General features: G+C 32.0%; 1 protein-coding gene across 1 annotated transcript; it reads right to left on the bottom strand.

The window, feature by feature from the left end:
- Positions 1–1,528: 1,528 nt before the first annotated feature.
- On the bottom strand, positions 1,529–19,297 carry LOC114342175 (uncharacterized). The gene is made up of 3 exons (XM_028292964.2): positions 18,955–19,297; positions 13,113–15,071; positions 1,529–1,707 (listed from the first exon to the last, which is right to left on the bottom strand). Exon 2 carries the CDS (start codon positions 14,916–14,918, stop codon positions 13,119–13,121), a length of 1,800 nt encoding a protein of 599 aa, XP_028148765.2. The 5' UTR covers positions 14,919–15,071; positions 18,955–19,297; the 3' UTR covers positions 1,529–1,707; positions 13,113–13,118.
- Positions 19,298–21,025: the final 1,728 nt, after the last annotated feature.

The following is a 21,025-nucleotide window of genomic DNA, read 5'->3' as shown; positions in this document are numbered from 1 at the left end:
ATTATTTGTGTTTTTATTTTGTTTTGAATTTGTGCTAAAATATTTGCATTATAATTATCTTCAATTTGATCCAAATTAGGAGCTATTGTATTTTGTAAAAAATTATGCACCATGAAACCTAAATTTATAGTTTGAACTTTACTAGGAGCTAAATATATGGTTATTAGTAGAACAGTAGTCCATACCAAACGGTATATTAACTATCAATAGAAGATTTATAAATAATACCTACAAAAACACAAATAAACTCATCAACACATGATCCCATTTTCATTTCAGCCGCCATTATGAGTAAATGACATTTTAGATGTTTTACCAGCCAGCAGGTTTTACGTTTTTGCTCTTTGCGCAGAAATTGGCGCAGTTCTTGTACAAGAATCTGTGTCTGAAGGCTGTATAACACTATGCATTTTCTTGTATCATTTCTAATATCGTTTCTTGTACGTACATTTGTGCCCTGTATGACACTATGCAAGTTCTTGTATCGAAAATTGTATGAAATTCGGCACGTGATTGGTCGATATTTTGTTTGTCACCCCGTGTCACGTTATGGTAGTACTGCATCTACAGCTGATTTTAAGGATTTTATAAAATTTATAAACTTTTAATTAACATTTAATGTTAACCAGAATTTTACGTTGACTGTTTGAGGTTGATTATTTGTGTTTTTATTTTGTTTTGAATTTGTGCTAAAATATTTGCATTAGAATTATTGCATGAAACCTAAATTTATAGTTTGAACTTTACTAGGAGCTAAATATATGGTTATTAGTAGAACAGTAGTCCATACCAAACGGTATATTAAGTATCAATATAAGATTTATAAATAATACCTACAAAAACACAAATAAACTCATCAATACATGATCCCATTTTCATTTCAGCCGCCATTATGAGTAAGTAATTATGACATTTTCGATGTTTTACCAGCGGGTTTTACGTTTTTGCTCTTTGCGCAGAAATTGGCGCAGTTCTTGTACAAGAATCTGTGTCTGACTCAAATTCTTGTATCGTTTCTTGTATCTGTGTATGACACTATGCATTTTTTTGACATTTCAGAAACGATATTAGAAATGATACAAGAAAATGTATAGTGTCATACAGCCTTGACTCAAATTCTTGTATCGTTTCTTGTATCTGTGTATGACACTATGCATTTTTTTGACATATCAGAAACGATATTAGAAATGATACAAGAAAATGTAGAGTGTCATACAGCCTTTATATTCTAAGGTTTGTATCATTATACCAATAACGTATGACGTAGATATATTAATATTATGTGACACATGACAGAAGCTCGAAACAAATGAGTGTGAATGAAAAGCCCTATAATTACTCTTCTTCATTAGAAGTCACTGGATTAACGCCCGGTTTCATAATCAACTAAAGTTCACATTAAAGTTGACATTTACCCATATGAATTGCATTGATAAAGGTACCAACTTAAAATTTAAAGTCCACTTTAACTGATTATGAAACCGAGCGCAATTTTTCTATAAATTATTATTTCCCATAAAGAAAACACTTTTCGATAATAACATTTTTTATTTATATAGAAATATAAGTATGTCACGGACATAATACAATTTTTATTCTTATATAAACAAAACCAACTTTTCTGTCTTGAAGAACATCCATTAGAATTACTTATCTGTTTCCTTATATATAGATACGTTGAAAATGGTAGCTGCCATTTTATTTGAACTAAAACAAAAAACAATTGTTTAAATATTCAATAGAACCCATCCCACTCGATAACTCTGGTTTTATGAAAATAGAAGTTTTTGGCAACAGTCGACCTAATAGGGCTTTTCATTCACAGTCATTTGTTTCGAGCTTCTGCCATATGTCGTATAATCCGTGCATGTTAATATTATACGCAGATTATACAACATATGACAGAAGCTCGAAACAAATGACATTGGGTGCACTCAGCAGACGCAATCGCTAACTAATCGATTAGTGATTTTCTGCTGAATGCCACATAAATTGTGGCATTCAGCATGTAAATCACAAATCGATTACTAATCGATTAGTTAGCGATTGCGTCTGCTGAATGCACCCAATCATTTTAACCAGGAGGAGTAAACTAAAAAGACAGATTCACACCCAAGAAAGTCACTAGAAAAATCATCAAATACATCTTCTTTTTTGGTTGATCATGTCTGCCCTAAAACGGTAATCCATAAATATTGTATTATATTAATATGTCGCTAAAGAGTTAAAAAACAACTGCTTTTTATATAAAAGCAGGCTATAAATCTAAAAATTAAGAGAATAACACAAAAAACACAAAAAATCGCCGATATAACTTAATTAACCTATGAAATGCCAAAAGTGTCAAAATTTGATAAATGTCATTAGTGTCAAAATTTTATAACAGTGGAGTAAACTTGCCTGCGGTTGGACCAATTACAAACAAGCATTACAGCGCGGTAAATTTGAATCACTCCTCTTGGTTTAAAAACAAACCATTGTAATAACGGATGAACCGACAACATCAATGAACAAGATTTAAGACACAAAAATGCCAGAAGAATAGAAGACAAGCGAGCTAATCACATTAATAAAAAAGGAGATAAGAAACAACATAAAAAGAACAGAGGTATCAATTGGCTAAATACTACTCTGAAACGTATAACTAAAATTTTGCAAGTAGGAATAAATCAGTTCATAACTGGAAAGGTATGGTTTCCATACGGAAAGGTCGTGTACAGATTCAAAATTCGTCATAAAACAGATTGTTTGATCGATTTAAAGAAGGCATTTGACAGAAAGATTTAAATATGTACTATATCTCTTGTATAATAAAGAGATTCCACTGGCTATTATTAAGCCAATTCAAAACACCCATCAAAACAATCATAAACCTATAGCATTGTTTAAGAAAGGATGCCTAGTTATACAATACCTATAGATACAGGCAGTAGCGGATCTACGGGAGTGGAAAATGGGGAAATTTCCCCCTGACAAATTCTACCCATTAAACATGCTAGTTAGGAAAGTTAAGGGAACTTTCCCTTTTGGTAGGTCATGCTATTCGATATAATCATCAATTATTTGTAAATTAACCATAAAAAAATTAATATAATTTTTAAAAACATGAAAATTTGAGACCTTACGAAGAGAATTAGACCAAACCTTCTAAACACCTGTAAGTAGATCCAAATACATCCAAAAATGAACGATTTTTTTTCTCAAATGAAATAAACAAATAGAATAGGGAAGTTGCATAAAATTTTAAATTCGAAAAAAATGCTATAAATCACAACAGAACATAATTTAAAACATGTATCAAAGATTAAAAAATTTTGTTTGTTTTTCGTTTGGCCCCTAAAGACGACTAAAAATTCAAATTATACCAGCCAGCCCAAAACGCGTCGTGACGTCCTCGGGCTATTCGCGGTGTGCAAGTACTTGGAGGGGAGGCGAGAAACGAGCGTGCGAGAATAGTGGAGAAATATTGTAACTTTCTTAAATAATTCATTGTCAATTGAAATTGTCAAATTGACGTATATTTCATATCTACTGTCACTGTCAATGATGAAGAAAAATTATATATTGCTCCACAATATTGATATGATATGCAATTATTATATAAAGATAAATTTAATTAATTGTATTTTGCTTGCAGTACTGCATTTTAATAACTAATTTTATTTACTAAATACAATTGTTTAAGTTTTAATAACATAACCTGAATCTTATTTTTTTGGACTATGGCCTTGGCAATTATCGAGTAACCAGGACTAATATAATTGGCCAATATAATTAAAAGTGCGAATAATGTTGCTGAGCGTAGAAACCAGGTGTCGCTTTGACGAACTTGCACGGTCCCAATATGTTTACATTCTGAACTAACAAAGTAAACAAAATTGTATATAATTTTAAATTAGACATTATAAACGTCAGTAGAAAATGCAGTTATGTGACGTTACAAGTGTTTTTGATCGTTCGAACTATTCATAGAAAATTTGTACTTTTACAAAATGGTTTTATTTTCCATAGTAAACCTTCTTTCCTTTCCTTCAATAACTATATCAAACTCCAATCTCAACAAACTGGTATATCATAAAATCCTTTATAAAAGGTATATTTGTTAAAATCCCTATACAGGGCTACATCAAAGACATAACTAGTTTTCAATCGGTTGACCGATCATCATCAGTGTAATCTCAAAATCTAACACGCTAACCACCAAATTAAAAAATATTTGGGTATAAACCCTTTATAAATTAATCCGTCATAGTAACATATGAAAAAGACGTGATTTTGAACATGGATGTACGCTCGAGGTACCAATGAGCTTAATTTGACTAGTAACTGGTATATATTATTACAATGACATACGATAAATGTCATTAAAATATAAATAGTTTTCCTTTATTCCGCGACGACGAGCTGGCTAAATACCCAAGTAGGTGGAGGCCAATAAACTAAAGAAGAAGCAGAAGAATATACCCAAATATAACCATAAACGGAACCATATAGTTAAACTATGTGACGTCACGGGTAGTTTGAACTATTTTAAAATACAGAACACTTTAAACTTGTACTTCTAAGTTATTATGAGTTTTTGAAGCGTGAAATTTTGGAAATCTCATTTTTATACAAAACTAAACATTATTATGTAATAAAAAAATATATGCAAGTTCCCTATTCTTTAAAAACTACTCGACCGATCGGGCCGATCTGTTGCACATATTATAGTAACTACACAAAAACATTGTGAAGTGTCCTTAATAGTTATTTATGATATAAGTGTTAAAAGTACACGTTTAAGGCACGCATGTGATAGTTTGCAGAATGTGCGAAAGCGAGTTCTGCAATTCACATGAGTGCCTTAAAAATGTACTTTTTAACACGCATATCATACAATATTTTTTCTACAAACGTAACTACAGGACAATATCTACAAAAACTTTTACTTGAACTTGACTGACATTCCAATTTTATATTTTTTTGACATTACATCAAAACTGCATATACGGTCAATACGAACTGCAGTGCCTTAAAATTTTTTTAAAGCACTAGTGCCTTAAAGTAGCATTTTTAAAGCTCGTATGGAGTGCTAAAAATTGCATTTTTAACACGGTTGTAGAAAAAAGATTTTTATTCTTTATCTTAATAATCATAAACAATTGAAAAAACGCTGATTTGGTAAATTAAATTAAAAATGGTTTATCTTGCAATAACTTTTTTGTTTATAACACTTTTAAGTACTTAATTTACAAAGTCTCATTTTAAAGAGCAAGTATTTTCAAGGAAGTCGTCTGTCGAACGTTTTTATTTACAATACATAGTTTTTTCACAACAAGTGTTCAGTACTGAAGTGAATGAAAAATTTTTTTTTTGCTTAAATGTTAATAAAAAACCATGACGCATAAAAAATTTCGATGCCCACGAGATGGTCCGCCTTTTCTATTGACTTACCCCCGATATTCCAGTTTAGTGCAGCCGATATGTGAAACAATTGTGCATTTAATGATAGAAGCATATAATTTGGACCACATATTCTACACATATAAACGTTCAAATTTAGATGGGAGGCCATCTCAGATTTTGTCTTTTACAAAAATGGCGGGGATTCAAAATGGCGCTATACATATGTGATTAATAGCACGATAAATTTTGAACGAGACTTCAGATTTCAACCAAATTTGGTATACAGGTTCTTTTTTTGATGTATAAGATCGAGATCTTGAACCAGAAGAATCGGTTTACCAGAAGTTGTGTTTTTTCTGGTATTTATGTAAAAATATGCTGTTTTTTTTTAATTCTTTCACCCTGTATGTATTCATTTTTCAAAAAGTTAATACCGCCATTGAAAAGAGCGTAAAAATATTTTTTAGGGAATATTTTTATCTTTTTAGTTATGTTAATTACCATTTAATAAATGCAAAACGTATCTTCACATGTACCTATATGCGGCAGATTCGTGCAAATATTATAAGAATTATTGTGCATTTAATGGTAGAAGCATATAATTTGGACCATATATACTACACATATAAAGGTTCAAATTTAGATACGAGGATATCTCAGTTTTTGTTCCTTTTACAAAAATGGCGGGCATTCAAAATTGCGACTATACATATGTGACTAATAGCACGATAACTTTTGAACGAGACGTCAGATTTGAACCAAATTTGGTATATAGGTTGTTTTCTTGATGAATAATATCGAGGTCTTGAACCGGAAGAATCGGTTTAAAAGAATTTGTGCTTTTACTGTTTTTTTATGTAAAAATTTGTTGTTTCTTTTTCAATTCTTTCACCCTGTATATATAAATTTGTCAAAAAGGTAATACCGCCATTGAAAAGAGAGTAAATATATTTTTTAGGAAATATTTTTAACTTTTCAGTTGTGTTAATTACCATTTAATAAATGCATAACGTATGTTCACATGTACCTATGGGCGGCAGATTCATTTTGAATGCCCGCCATTTTTGTAAAAGACTAAATCTGAGATGGCCTCATATGTAAATTTGAATCCTTGTATGTGTAGTATGTGTGGTCCAAATTATATGCTTCTACCATTAAATGCACAATAATTCTTATATTATTTCACAAGGAAAAGAAAAGGTTTTCCTGTAGTTGGCTGTATACCATCAATCACAAAATTGGAAAGAAATCCTTTGTAAAAGGTATAAAATTTTTTTTTATTAAAAATCCCTTAAAAGGGCTACATCACAACAAAACGTTTTCGATTTTTATAAAAAATCATCATCAGTGTTCGATAAACTGGATGCTAGCTGAGCCACAAAAGAAAAATATCTGGGTAAAAACCCTTTACATATAATATAGATGCCTTAAAAGTGCATACTTCGATAAAAAGGCCTGTGATGGTCACATGGCAAACAGGATAAAGGCCATTTATCCTGTTTGCCATGTGACCATCACAGGCCTTTTTATCGAAGTATGCACTTTTAAGGCATCTATATTATATGTAAAGGGTTTTTACCCAGATATTTTTCTTTTGTGGCTCAGCTAGCATCCAGTTTATCGAACACTGATGATGATTTTTTATAAAAATCGAAAACGTTTTGTTGTGATGTAGCCCCTTTTAAGGGATTTTTAATAAAAAAAAATTTTATACCTTTTACAAAGGATTTCTTTCCAATCTTATATTATTTATTTTATTAAATGGTAATTAATATAACTAAAGAGTTCAAAATATATCCTAAAAAATATTTTTACTCTCTTTTCAACGCCGGTATTACCTTTTTGAAAAATTAGCATATACAGGGTGAAAGAATTGAAAAAAAAACAACAAATTTTTACATAAAAAAGCAGTAAAAACTCAAATTCTGGTATACCGATTCTTCCGGTTCAACACCTCGATATTATTCATCAAGAAAAGAACCTATATACCAAATTTGGTTCAAATCTGACGTCTCGTTCAAAAGTTATCGTGCTATTAGTCACATATGTATGGTCGCAATTTTGAATGCCCGTCATTTTTGTAAAAGGAACAAAAACTGAGATGGCCTCGTATCTAAATTTGAACCTTTATATGTGTAGTATATATGGTCCAAAAAAATATGCTTCTACCATTAAATGCACAATAATTCTTATAATATTTGCACGAATCTGCCGCATATAGGTACATGTGAAGATACGTTTTGCATTTATTAAATGGTAATTAACATAACTAAAAAGATAAAAATATTCCCTAAAAAATATTTTTACGCTCTTTTTAGTGGCCGTATTAACTTTTTGAAAAATTAATACATACAGGGTGAAAGAATTGAAAAAAAAAACAACATATTTTTACATAAAAACCAGGAAAAACACAACTTCTGGTAAACCTATTCTTCCGGTTCAAGATCTTAATCTTATACATAAAAAAAAGAACCTATATACCAAATTTGGTTGAAATCTGAAATCTCGTTCAAAAGTTATCGTGCTATTAGTCACATATGTATAGTCGCCATTTTGAATGCCCGCCATTTTTGTAAAAGGCAAAATCTGAGATGGCCTCCCATCTAAATTTGAACGTTTATATGTGTAGAATATGTGGTCCAAATTATATGTTTTTATCATTAAATGCATTATTATAATATTTGCACGAATCTGCCGCACTAGTTAAAAAACAGCGGGCAGTAATTTTTCATTTTTAAATGCTCGTTTCCAGGAGTAATTAGGCCACAGTTATTACTAGCGCCATCTATATATAAAACACGGAGGTTATCGTGTGATATTTTTTAATTCTTTATTTGAAAAATTATTTTTTTTGTTTTGTCAGAAATCGAAAGAACAATTACTTTTAAAAAAATAAAACATACTTATAGCCCAGTAAATGAACGTGAAATACGGCGATACGGCATGACAATTTGGATTTAGGTTCTGCTTACCCTCCACTTCAAAGTTGGTCTTGTGTCGTTGGTTGCTTTTACTTGAGGGTGAAAGTCACCCCTACTCGGGGGTGAGAAAACATACACTTAAAATTAGTCCGGAAATAGATACCTAAACTGACTAATTCTAAACAACTTTTGTTCTATGGAGTTTTTGAAGTTATACTTCTTTAGGCGCGATTGAGATTGAGGGTGAATTTATATTGATCTGCGCGCATGCGCACACCGACAGTATGGTATTAGTCGTTATACGGGCTCTGATTGGGTGTTGAAATGATCTGTCAATAATAAATAATTGTTCAATATGAAGGTAAACAAAGGTAACAAGGTAATATATTAGTTTTATTGTTGTGAGGACAGAAACAAAAAAGTTTATAATTGTAGTGACATTTAAATAGTTTTTAAAAGCAACATGTACGTAATAATTGTAAATGTATCATAGGTACCTACCTATTTGAACCTACCAAAATACATAGTATGTAATACTTTTATTTACATAATTTGATTACCATCAAAATTTCTATCAATGTTCACCTAATATATTGTTTTTTTACTCTATGTTTTGTTGTATTTTTTCAATTCTAAATCATTTCAATTCAAAATCAAAAGAATTTAATTTAATTCAAAAATGTCAAAAGCTTAATCCGTTTAGTTAGTCGATCTTCACACATAATGACACATTGCCTCCGTGGCGAAGCGTTGAAGGCGAATGAACCCCAATATACCAACCTCGCTGATAGCTGGTTCGAATCCCAATAAAAACTTTTATTTTTTTTTTATACATTTTATGATTGTAAGTATATTTATTATATAATTTTATTTTCAGAAAATACGTATTTAGTTAAAAAAATTTCCGACAATTAATGTTCAGAAATCATTTGTGGCATTTTTAATGTGTTTGTGTGTGTTTTATTCTTTTATTATTTTAATTTTTGGCACTGGTTTAATAAAAATGTTTGAGAAATAGTAAGTATAAATTAGTTTAATATTTAAATAAAATATAAATAAAAAGTATATTAATTTCGTTTAAATCATATAATAGAAGTATAACTTCTTACGTGCGTACAAAGTACACACACATTCTTTTTTTTACCTAAGTCATTACTTTTCGATTCATTTGCGAGTGAAAATATTTATTTTTCAACAAAAATAAACATGTTTCCAGGCGGTTTTACGCAAATAACTCAAAAAGTATTTTATCGGAAAAATATTCCTCAAATGTGGCAAAAATGCATCTTAAAAAATGAAAAAAGGCGTACTCATGAAGTCTATCGACGATCGACCCAGTAAAAGCAAAGTTGTAGCTCATGAAAAATTGTTCTTATTCGTCAAATTCTAAATCGAAATTCCAACGTGTAATAACAAAAAAATGAAAGGGGCCAACTTTACTTTGGGCGTAACTCGCTTAGTCTTGTTGCAAGAAACTTTTATAAAAAATAAAAATAAAGCTTCTTTTAACATTTTAAAAAGTTCTAATGAGTTTTCCTGAAAAGTGCTTCATTTTTTAGTTATTTCACGTTGAAATATTCGATTTGGAATTTGACGAATAAAACAATTTTTTATGAAGGTGTACTTTGCTTTTACCTTACCCAAGAAACTAACTGCGGTAACACAAATGTGTTTAAGTAACTCCTTTGCACAAGTTGGAATAGGGGGGGGGGGGGAATATCAAATGCTTTCTGCGTAAATTCTGGAATGAGACAGGGAGATCCGTTGTTCCCATTGTTGTAACCTGGCCTTAGAATATGTCATGCGAAAAATGTATCCAAAAAGAATGTGTGTGTACTTTGTACGCACGTAAGAAGTTATACTTCTATTATATGATTTAAACGAAATTAATATACTTTTTATTTATATTTTGTTTAAATATTAAACTAATTTATACTTACTACTTCTCAAACATTTTTATTAGAACAGTGCCAAAAATTAAAATAATAAAAGAATAAAACACACACAAACACATTAAACAAGCCACAAATGATGTCTGAACATTAATTGTCGAAATTTTTTTTAACTAAATACGTATTTTCTGAAAATACAATTATATAATAAATATACTTACAATCATAAAATGTATTAAAAAAAACAAAAAAGAAAGTTTCTATTGGGACTCGAACCAGCGCTGATAAGAGCGGTTGATATTGGAATTCATTCGCCTTCTCCGCTTAGCCACGGACACTATGTGTCATTATTTACGAAGATCGACTAACTAAACGGATTAAACTTGTGATATTTTGATATTTTGAAAATTGATCAAATTATTTTAATTTTGAATTGAAATGATTTTGAATTGAAAAAATACAACAAAACATAGAGTAAAAAAACAATATATTAGGTGAATATTGATAGAAATTTTGATGGTAATCAAATTATATAAATAAAAGTATTACATACTATGTATTTTGGCAGATCAAATAGGTAGGTTTATACCCATGATACATTAACAATTATTACGTACCTGTTGCTTTTAAAAACTATTTAAAAGTCACTACAATATTATAAACTTTTTTGTTTCTGTCCTCACAACAATAAAACTAATATATTATACATTTGTTTACCTTTACCTCCAAACCACAGCTGCCATATCGGATAATTTTTGACATGTCATTTGAACATCCAATCAGAACAAAGTTATAATGCCCATGCGCCGGGCTGATAGGTTTTAACATATAAAAAAATCACCCTCTATCGCCAGTAAAGAAGTATAACTTCAAAAATCTAACCCTAACCGGACATAACTGCTCGGGAGCAAAATCATAGTCGCCTTTGCCGATGACGTAGACGCAGAGGCACAATCAACATTAGAAATTAACGATATTTTCTCGAGCTTTGAAGAAGCTGCACTAAACATCGGTCTAAAAATAAATGAAGACAAAACAAAATACATGGTCGTCTCAAAACAAGAACGACGGCGAATAAGGCTAAATATTACTATAAACGATCATAACTTCGAAGTGGTTAAAGAATTTAAATATCTAGGAGCAACAATCACAAATGAAAACAAATTAGAGCGAGAAGTTGAAACGCGAATAATGGCAGGAAACAGATCTTTCTTTGCAATGCAACATCTAATGAAGTCAAAACTTCTTTCACGAGGTGCAAAAATCCAGATTTATAAGACCATAATACAACCAGCAGTGGCGTATGGAAGCGAAACATGGACGATAACAAAAAGAGAAGTAAATAAATTGATGGTTTGGGAACGTAAAATCTTTCGAATGGTCTATAGCCCTTGCAGAGACAGCGTGAGAAATGAATGGAGGCGCAGATACAATAACGAGCTAGAGCTCTATTCGGAATACAATAACGAGCTAGAGCTAGGGTTCTATTCGGAAAAGAAAATCTAGTCATATATATTATAAAGGCCAATAGACTCAGATGTGCAGGGCATGTAATACGCAGTAACGACAATCGCCTTATAAACAATGTGTTCTGAGAAAGGCCAGATGAAAGAAGGTCTGTAGGGCAGCCTTGAAAAAGGTGGAAAGATGCAGTCAAAGAAGATCTAGAGAAAATGGGAGTGCTACAATAGGTGTTTTCGTGGTGCACATCCTGAACGTGTTCAGAGGAAGAACGCTTGCGCATTAGAAGTTTGGCTGTTCGCAGTGTTGAAAAATCCTTCTCTGAATAAAAAGTTCTCTGTTCGCGGAGCGCAACAACTTGTCCTGAACGTATTCGGAATGCGTTCAACAAGTTCTGGGATTAAAGAGAGGATTTATTGTCCGCACATGTGTGCAGAAGTTGATTTGACGAATTTATTTATTTTGTTTAGAGATTCGAGATTCTATTTCTAACCTAACAGATTTTAAATTGTTGTGTTATCATAAAAATTTTGTAAAAGGTAAGATTTTTTAAATTGTATTATGTATTTCAGTTTCTTATTTTTAAAACCTTTTTAGATGATGAACCTCAGTTCAAGTGATGAAGATTTGGAAGAGATTGTAGGACTTTTAAATGTTCCAAAAATGCAAATTTTTTTTAAAATACCTATGTAAAATTACTTTTCCTGTCTCGAAGGTGTCGATTGTCGATGTTATGTTGTAGATAAAGATAAAGAATTAGGCAATTGGCATAGGCAACCTAAAAAACATCCGGAAAATGTTCGTGCAGAAACAAATTCAGAATATATTCGGAGACACGCTTGCGCATATATTTGTATCCGGGTTAAGTTCAGAGTACATTCAGGATGTGCACCGCGAAAAGACCTAATGAGAATTAGTGGCGCAGGACCGACAAACATGGAAGGCAATAGTAAACGCGGCAAAGACTCACAAAGAGTTGTAACGCCATTGATGATGATGATGACTTTGCTTTTACTGAATCGATAAACTTCATAAATACCTACACCATTTTTTCATTTTTTTATAAGCTACATTTTTTTCTACATTTAAGGAATATTTTTTTTTCGACAAAAGCTTATTTGCGAAAAACCGCCTGAAACCATGTTTTTTTTTGTTGAAAAATAAATATTTTCACTAGCAAAAACTCGAAAAGTATTGACAAAAAACTCTATAAAATAAAAGTTATCCATTTCCGGGCTTAATTTAAAATGTTTTTTCACCCCCGAGAAGGTGTGACTTTTAGACCTCAAGTAAAAGCAACCAACGGCACAAGCCCAACTTTGAAGTGGAGGGTAAGTAGAACTTGAATTCAAATTTTCAAGCAAATCTGTCGTGACATTGAAAAATACACGCCAAAACAGTCATTTAATGGGCTATTAGTCTATATTTTGTAATGCAGAAAATAGCTTACCAATTATTATTGGTATAATTCTATTTTCAACAGGCCTTCAGCAGCTCGCACTTGCATGTTGTACTTCTTAAGACAAACAACGTCTTTCTGAGTTATTGCTAAGCGTATATACTTTGGAGTCTTGTTGAGTATATTCCAATGATTTGTCTCTATACCAGGATTTAAAGCTGCTATTTGTAGAAGAACAACAGCTGCTGGCATCATACATGAACGAGGAAACCAAATCTTAGCTCTAACTAAATTACCCTTGTTTATCGTGGTACGAGATTCCTTCAAATTTCCTTCAACTGTCCAAGTTCTCATTGGCTCTCCATTATATCGCTTTAACTGCGGGACTAGATTATCTAGCCACTGTTTCGTGTACCGGTCTTTACATAGCACCAAACATGTTCCGTTTTGGATTTTAGTGCGTACAAGCGTTAGCCCCACGGCACCCTCCTGAGTAATATGTGCAACGTGATTCTGTAGCAACGCCTTTAAAACTGTAACTTCTAATCTAGTGAATTTTTTCCTTGGATATCCTTCAGGAACAATCAATGTCGTTCTATCGGTGTCCTCTTCGTCACAACGCATTTCTGGGCGATTCATGACACTCTTAAATACATTTAATTCTTGCCGAAATTCAATTTTATCACTGCTAAAAGTGCTTTTCCCAGTTTCACTTAAAAAACGACTTCCATTACTTCCCAAACGTTTGTCTTCATCGAATTTAGGACTATATTGATTCTTTTCAGTGCTGAAAGGTCCTCTTCTTTGGCTTTCCCCAAAAGAGCTTCTTTCGGTTTCACTTGAAAAGCGACTTTTTTTACTTCCCAAACGGTTGTCTTCATGGAATTCAGGACGCAATTGATTTTTTTCAGTAATGAAAGGTCTTCTTTCTTTGGTTTCACCATGCAACTGACGTTTTCCACTTGTTAAAGGGCTTCTTCCTTGGGATCCATAATGCAATTGGTCCATAATGCATTGAAAAGGATTTATTTCAGAGGGAATGAACCGTAGTTTTATTTCTCCGTAGTCTATCAATTGACTCCTCTCACGAACAACGGAATTGTTTCTGGAGGTATCTTCACTACATTGACTATTTTTATTGGCAAAAGGATTTATTTCAGTGGGATCAAACCGTAGTTTTATTTCTCCATAGTCTATCAATTGACTTCTACTACTAACAGCGAATTTTTTTCTAACGGTGTCACAATTTAATTGATTCCTTTCTTTTAAGGAACGATCTGCAGTAGTGTTAAAGGGGTTGTACTCACCAGGAACTGCCCAGTTATTTCCAGGAGTAAACAGTTTTTTGCTATCTGTGTTAGATTTGAAAGGATTATTCTCACTGGCAAATGCCTCACTCTTTTCATGTTTATCTACTTCTACATTTTCTACATCTGTCTTGTACTTACTGGCGAATCCCTCACTCTTTTCTCGTTTTTCTACTTCTATGTTTTCTACATCTCGCTCATAATCACTAGTGAATGCCTCACCATTTTCACATTTGTCTACTTCAACGTTTTCTACATCTTGCTCATTTTCTTTGGTTTTTGGCAAACTGTCTTTATCGGCATTGCTTGCTAGGATACTTAGTTCATCACTAGGTACATCAGACATAAATACCTCATTTACTACATGACTGTCGCGGCTATTGTCTTCTTCATACAATTCTGAGAACTTCAACACTTCTGGCAAGACATCATCATTCTCCGGAGACAGGGACTCCTCCCATAGATCTAAATTTATCCTTTTTGATTCATCGGACAAATCACTGGCTGCATCTTGGTTGGTTTGATCTTCACAATTAGATGTCGAGCTCATCACTTTTTAGCACTTCTTAGCAACACTTGATTAGGATCAATCTCTGCCTGTCAATTCTCAGGCTATTCAATTTTCATTCCTTCGTTAATAGCCATTGTTTCCTAAGAACTGATGTTTTATCTTCGATTTTATTGTTGAAATTCTTGAAAAGCTCTGAAAGTAATAACCTTTATTAATCAAGATCTTATTTGTCATTAGATATAAGTAAAGTGATTAAATTATTATAGACATAAATATTGAATATGTAGTATATTTTACATAGTACTTAGTAACATATCCTCATAATACTAATATCTAAGTTTTTTTAAATTGGCATATACATTAGTCATTCAGCCAGTTGTAATAGATTCTCCAGTCAGATAAATACACAATCCTATCCCTAATAGAAGAAAATAGGATAATTAACAGAAGAAAATATGATAAGGAACATATGGAAGTACTTGCTTCTCGTCTAGGGGCTCATCAATACTTTTATCCACAAACAATACTGGAACACGGATAAAGTATTATAACATCTACGATAAACGAAGGATGCAAATTTACCTAAACTTCCACACGATCATGAAAAATTTCAAGCTTAAAAATCTTATAGAACTGTGCATGTGTCTGACAAGAAATCTAATATGTGTTGTAAGCCCGTAGCCAGCAGAGATTGGCTATGGAAGGGGAGTTTTGAATGTTGTTGAAACTTAGTACATTCAAAAAATATATGATCAAGATCACCCAGTTTTTCACAGTGTTTGGAATTAACGTGTGCAATTACATTTATTTTAAATAAATGACTTGGATAACATGCATGTGCATAGGCGATTTATGATTTTTACATATTTATGTAGAGCTTTAAGACTCTTAAACTAAGTAGTTTGTGGAATAACTGGTTGTAAATTGGTGTATTTTCACAGTGTTTGGAATTAACGTGTGCAATTACATTTATTTTAAATAAATGACTTGGATAACATGCACATGCATAGGCGATTTATGATTCTTACATATTTACGTAGAGCTTTAAGACTCTTAAACTAAGTAGTTTGTTGAATAACTGGTTGTAAATTGGTGTATTTTCACAGTGTTTGGAATTAACGTCTGCAATTGCATTTATTTTAAATAAATGACTTGGATAACATGCATGTGCATAGGCGATTTATGATTTTTACATATTTACGTATCTTAAACTAAGTAGTTTGTGGAATAACTGGTTGTAAATTGGTGTATTTTCACAGTGTTTGGAATTAACGTGTGCAATTACATTTATTTTAAATAAATGACTTGGATAACATGCACATGCATAGGCGATTTATGATTCTTACATATTTACGTAGAGCTTTAAGACTCTTAAACTAAGTAGTTTGTGGAATAACTGGTTGTAAATTGGTGTATTTTCACAGTGTTTGGAATTAACGTCTGCAATTGCATTTATTTTAAATAAATGACTTGGATAACATGCACGTGCATAGGCGATTTATGATTCTTACATATTTACGTAGAGCTTTAAGACTCTTAAACTAAGTAGTTTGTGGAATAACTGGTTGTAAATTGGTGTATTTTCACAGTGTTTGGAATTAACGTCTGCAATTGCATTTATTTCAAATAAATGACTTGGATAACATGCATGTGCATAGGCGATTTATGATTCTTACATATTTACGTAGAGCTTTACGACTCTTAAACTAAGTAGTTTGTGGAATAACTGGTTGTAAATTGGTGTATCTTGTATGGTTTGTGAAGCAGTAAAGATTCCATTGATCTTTCCATGTCGAAATCTGTTTTTTTTTAATTGTAATGGCAACTGATGCACATAAAGACTATGACACTAAAGTGCCTGATGTTACAGTGGTCTTATGTAAGTAGCCCACATATTCATTATTTTTGAGTCCTAATGTGCCTTAACCCAATTAAATTTTATATTGAAGCCAGAGTCTGCTAAATCCTTTAACTGACCCTTCATTTAAACTACACACACCGGCAAAATTAAAGGAACACTTAAAAATGGGACCTGTTTGATGTCTCGTATTTCCTAAACCAGTTGTCTGATTTGAGTGATTTTTTTAGTATGTTGTAGCCTTATTCTTTAAGAATATCGGTGTAATAATATTGTTGCTAGACAAGTAAATGTTCTTTTATACCGGGTGTAACAATCATACTATGTTTTTTCCTTAAAGTTTGGAACTCCCTGTGGAATATTCTAGCATAAATATATAAAATATTGAAATTAAAACTCAATTGTAGCCTTAGGCTTTCTTAACATTTTCTTTTTTGATTCATTCGTTTATGTTGGATAATAAAAAAGTTAGGTACTTTAACAACTAGTCATGTTATTCATTAGTACAGGGTGTTTCTAAATAAGTGCGACAAAGTCTAAGGGGTAATTCTGTATAAAACAATAATGACTGTTTGCTTTATAAACATATGTCCGCAAATGCTTCGTTTCCGAGATACGGGATGTTGAATTTTTTCTTACAAACTGACGATTTATTTATTGCTCTAAAACCGGTTGAGATATGCAAATGAAATTTGGTAAGTTATAAGAGGTAGTGATTGCGCGTTTTTTGACATACAATTAAGAATTTTATATTCACCACTGGCGTGCAAACAGGTAAGTATATACATTTTAGATCTATCCCGCATGCACGCCAATGGTGATTGAACGGCACGATTAATTGTATGTCAAAAAATGCACAATAACTTCCTCTTAAAACCTACCAGATTTCATTTGCATATCTTAACCGGTTTTAGAGCAATAAATAAATCGTCAGTTTGTAATAAAAAATTCAACATCCCATATCTCGGAAATGAAGCATTTACTGACATATGTTTAAAAACAAACCGTCATTAATTTTTCATGCAGAATTACCCTTTAAAGTTTGTCGCACTTATTTAGAAACACCATGTATTGATGAAGAACATGGCTAGTTGTTAAAGAACCAAACTTTTTTATTATCCAACTTAAGCGAATGAATCAAAAAAGAAAATTTTAAGAAAGCCTAAGGCTACAATTGAGTTTTAATTTCAATATTTTATATATTATACTAGAATATTCCATCGGGTGTTCCAAGCTTTAAGGAAAAAACACAGTATGATTTTTACACCCGATATAAAATGACATTTACTTGTCTAGCAACAATATTACTACACCGATATTCTTAAGTAATAAGGCTACAACATACTAAAAAATCACTAAAATCGGACAACAGGTTTAGGAAATACCAGACATCAAACATGTCCCATTTTTAAGGTGTTCCTTTAATTTTGCTGGTGTGTGTATATAAGGATTAATAAATGTTTTTGGTAAATAAGTATTATTATGTTCTGCAGAACTGAAAGGCAATCTGAGAGAATTAAGTAACGTTTTTTAATACAAGAGTTTGTAACATATCTTAAAGCTTCAAGTATGGCTAATGATTCTGCAGAAAAAATTGAAAACTCATTGGAAAGTTTGTACTTGAATTTGGAACCTCCTGAGGGTAAAAATAAGCATAGTCATCCCTTCTATCAATTTAGATGCGTCTGTGTATATAACTGTGGAATCACTGTAGCAGTTCAAAAGAGATATCAGAATATTGTTGTTGATTTTGTTGTTTTTTTAAGTTTCAAATAATATGCCTTTCTATGTACTTCAATAAGACAAGCTATCAAATAAAGTATGTGAATTAACAGGAACAGTTTTGAACAGTGACATGGAACATGTTAATTAACACAGGCATTATAGTGTCCTTTATCTTATGTTACATTCATACAATTTATCTTTCTTCTCCTTCTTGTAATACGATGGGGTACTATCATTTTTTTCCACCTGTCTTCTTGTGATCTTGATGTTCAGCTGTCATACCAATTGCTTAAGGCATTTTGGAGGTTTACTCATTGAACTAAATGGAAAATTCATTAATTTATTTTAGAGGACAGTGTGGCACTCTCGCCAAAGACTAGACACCCCAGTTTTACCATTTAGAAAGTGGTTCTGATGATTTAAGAAGGTATAATTCAATTTAGTTTGTAAAAAGTTATTCCTATAAACAGACAAATGGAGAAATTTGCTTACCTTATAAAATGCTTCCCGTCATATATTCAAAACATTATATCAATCAACTAAAATAAATTAAACTTTAAACACTTTTATATTATTCTTTAGTCTGTCAAATATAACATAACCTCAATCAATGGATCACTCTTCTTCTTTCCTTGTCTAAGGATAACTCATAACTAGAGTATTTTTATATTTTCTGCCTAACTTCAGGATCGTCATATTAAATTTGAATACTGACTGACAGTCGTTTTAACACGTTCACTGCAGCTGGATCCGTCTATCACAACCATAATGGGGCTTACTTTTAACACGTTCATCGCCAGACACAATATTGAAATAATGCCCCCGGGCCAAGGCATTTTGTCATAGCAGTTTCGTCAATACGGGCCCTACGTCCCATCATGGCATAAGGGGAACTTCTTAAGACCGCGTCTCACCATCAAATAATTTGATCAAACAGTATGAGCAAACTTGACGTACTTGAGGAAGTACGTCAAAGTGACGTCACAATTGCAGTTTTTTTGAAATTCTAAAAATCTGTGCTCTCACTATCAGTCTAGTTTGATCAAATTTTTTGTATTGAGTTGTCTAACTTGTTTGTACTTTATTTAAAATTAAAATTTTTCATTATTATCCACAATGAACACTCAGGATGTGACGTCACTAATTGTCACTCTCTTGTCACTTTCAGTTTGCTCAAATTATTTGATGGTGGGACGCGGCCAACATTGTTCCTTAGGGTCCGTCATGGCGCTTAACGTGTTAAGGTGATACAGTAGCGATCAACAGGTAGCCAAAACGCGTTATAAGATTGTGGCTGTAATTTTGAATATTTTTTCGAGATATTTGGCACACGTATTCGTAATATAATAAAGAATGGCGGTACAGAGCCCAATTTGAAAAATATATTAATATGTGGAAATTACTCTGTAATTAAATACAAGATTAAAAAAACGAGCCTGTACCGCCATTAAGAAGAACAAAAAAATACACTTTCTTCAAAAAAACTTTTTTATCCGATGCCTAGATTTTGTGTCATTTTGGAACTACTAATGAAATAAAAAATTTTAGTAGTTCCAAAATGACACAAAATCTAGGCATCGGATAAAAAAGTTTATTTGAAGAAAGTGTATTTTTTTGTTCTTCTTAATGGCGGTACAGGCTCGTTTTTTTAATATTGTATATTTAATTACAGAGTAATTTCCACATATTAATATATTTTTCAAATTGGGCTCTGTACGTACCGCCATTCTTTATTATATTACGAATACGTGTGCCAAATATCTCGAAAAAATATTCAAAATTACAGCCGCAATCTTGGAACGCGTTTTCGCTACCTGTTGATCGCTACTGTTTCCTCTTAAACACTAATATAGTGTTTTATAAAATTGTACTTGTTTGAGTTGTATCGTCTGAATCACTCGTGATACAAATCGGTAATTTTAGTGCTCTTGTATTAATTATAGCGATAATTTATAACTTTCCAACTATCACGAGATATATTTTCTATTTAAAAGAAATGCTCATAAGCCAGCTTTTTTAATGATATTGTTGATTTGCAGTGTTTGTTAAAGTTATTATATTCACTATAATCCTTTATAACATCAGCAATTAAATTGGCTGTGGAAAGATTTTCTCGCATTACTTTTAATTCATTATCAAACCAGGAAATTGGAGCTTCACTATGAGTTCGTAATTTTTATTCGAAAATTAAGCGTTTTCAGTTAACTTTACCTACATTTCGTTAATTATTGAGCTAATTACCTATGTCGCTGTTTTGAGGGATGTAATTAAAGACCTTCTTCTTGTGGTGCTGTCTCCTTTAGTGGAGGTTAGCGATTACACTGGCAAATCTGTCATCTGTCCCTGTCCAATGCGGCTCTAAACAAAGATGTTGAATCGAGGCCGGTCCAGTCTCTGATATTTATAAGCCATGAAATTTGGCACCTACCGGTACCCCGTTTTCCTTCACTCTTCCCCTGGATGATCATTTGAGCGAGGCGGCACTTCTCGATTCTCATTATGTGTTATCACAATTACCACAAATTGCAAACTTCAAGAAACTGACCGAACTTTTCCGAAATTT

Source organism: Diabrotica virgifera, chromosome 2, assembly GCF_917563875.1.
Source record: "Diabrotica virgifera virgifera chromosome 2, PGI_DIABVI_V3a".
Lineage (NCBI taxonomy): Eukaryota > Metazoa > Arthropoda > Insecta > Coleoptera > Chrysomelidae > Diabrotica > Diabrotica virgifera.
This window is presented reverse-complemented; position numbering and strand designations above follow the sequence as displayed.

Excerpts from the sequence above, each read along its gene's own strand:
- LOC114342175 (XM_028292964.2), bottom strand. The coding sequence starts at position 14,918 with ATGAGCTCGACATCTAATTGTGAAGATCAAACCAACCAAGATGCAGCC.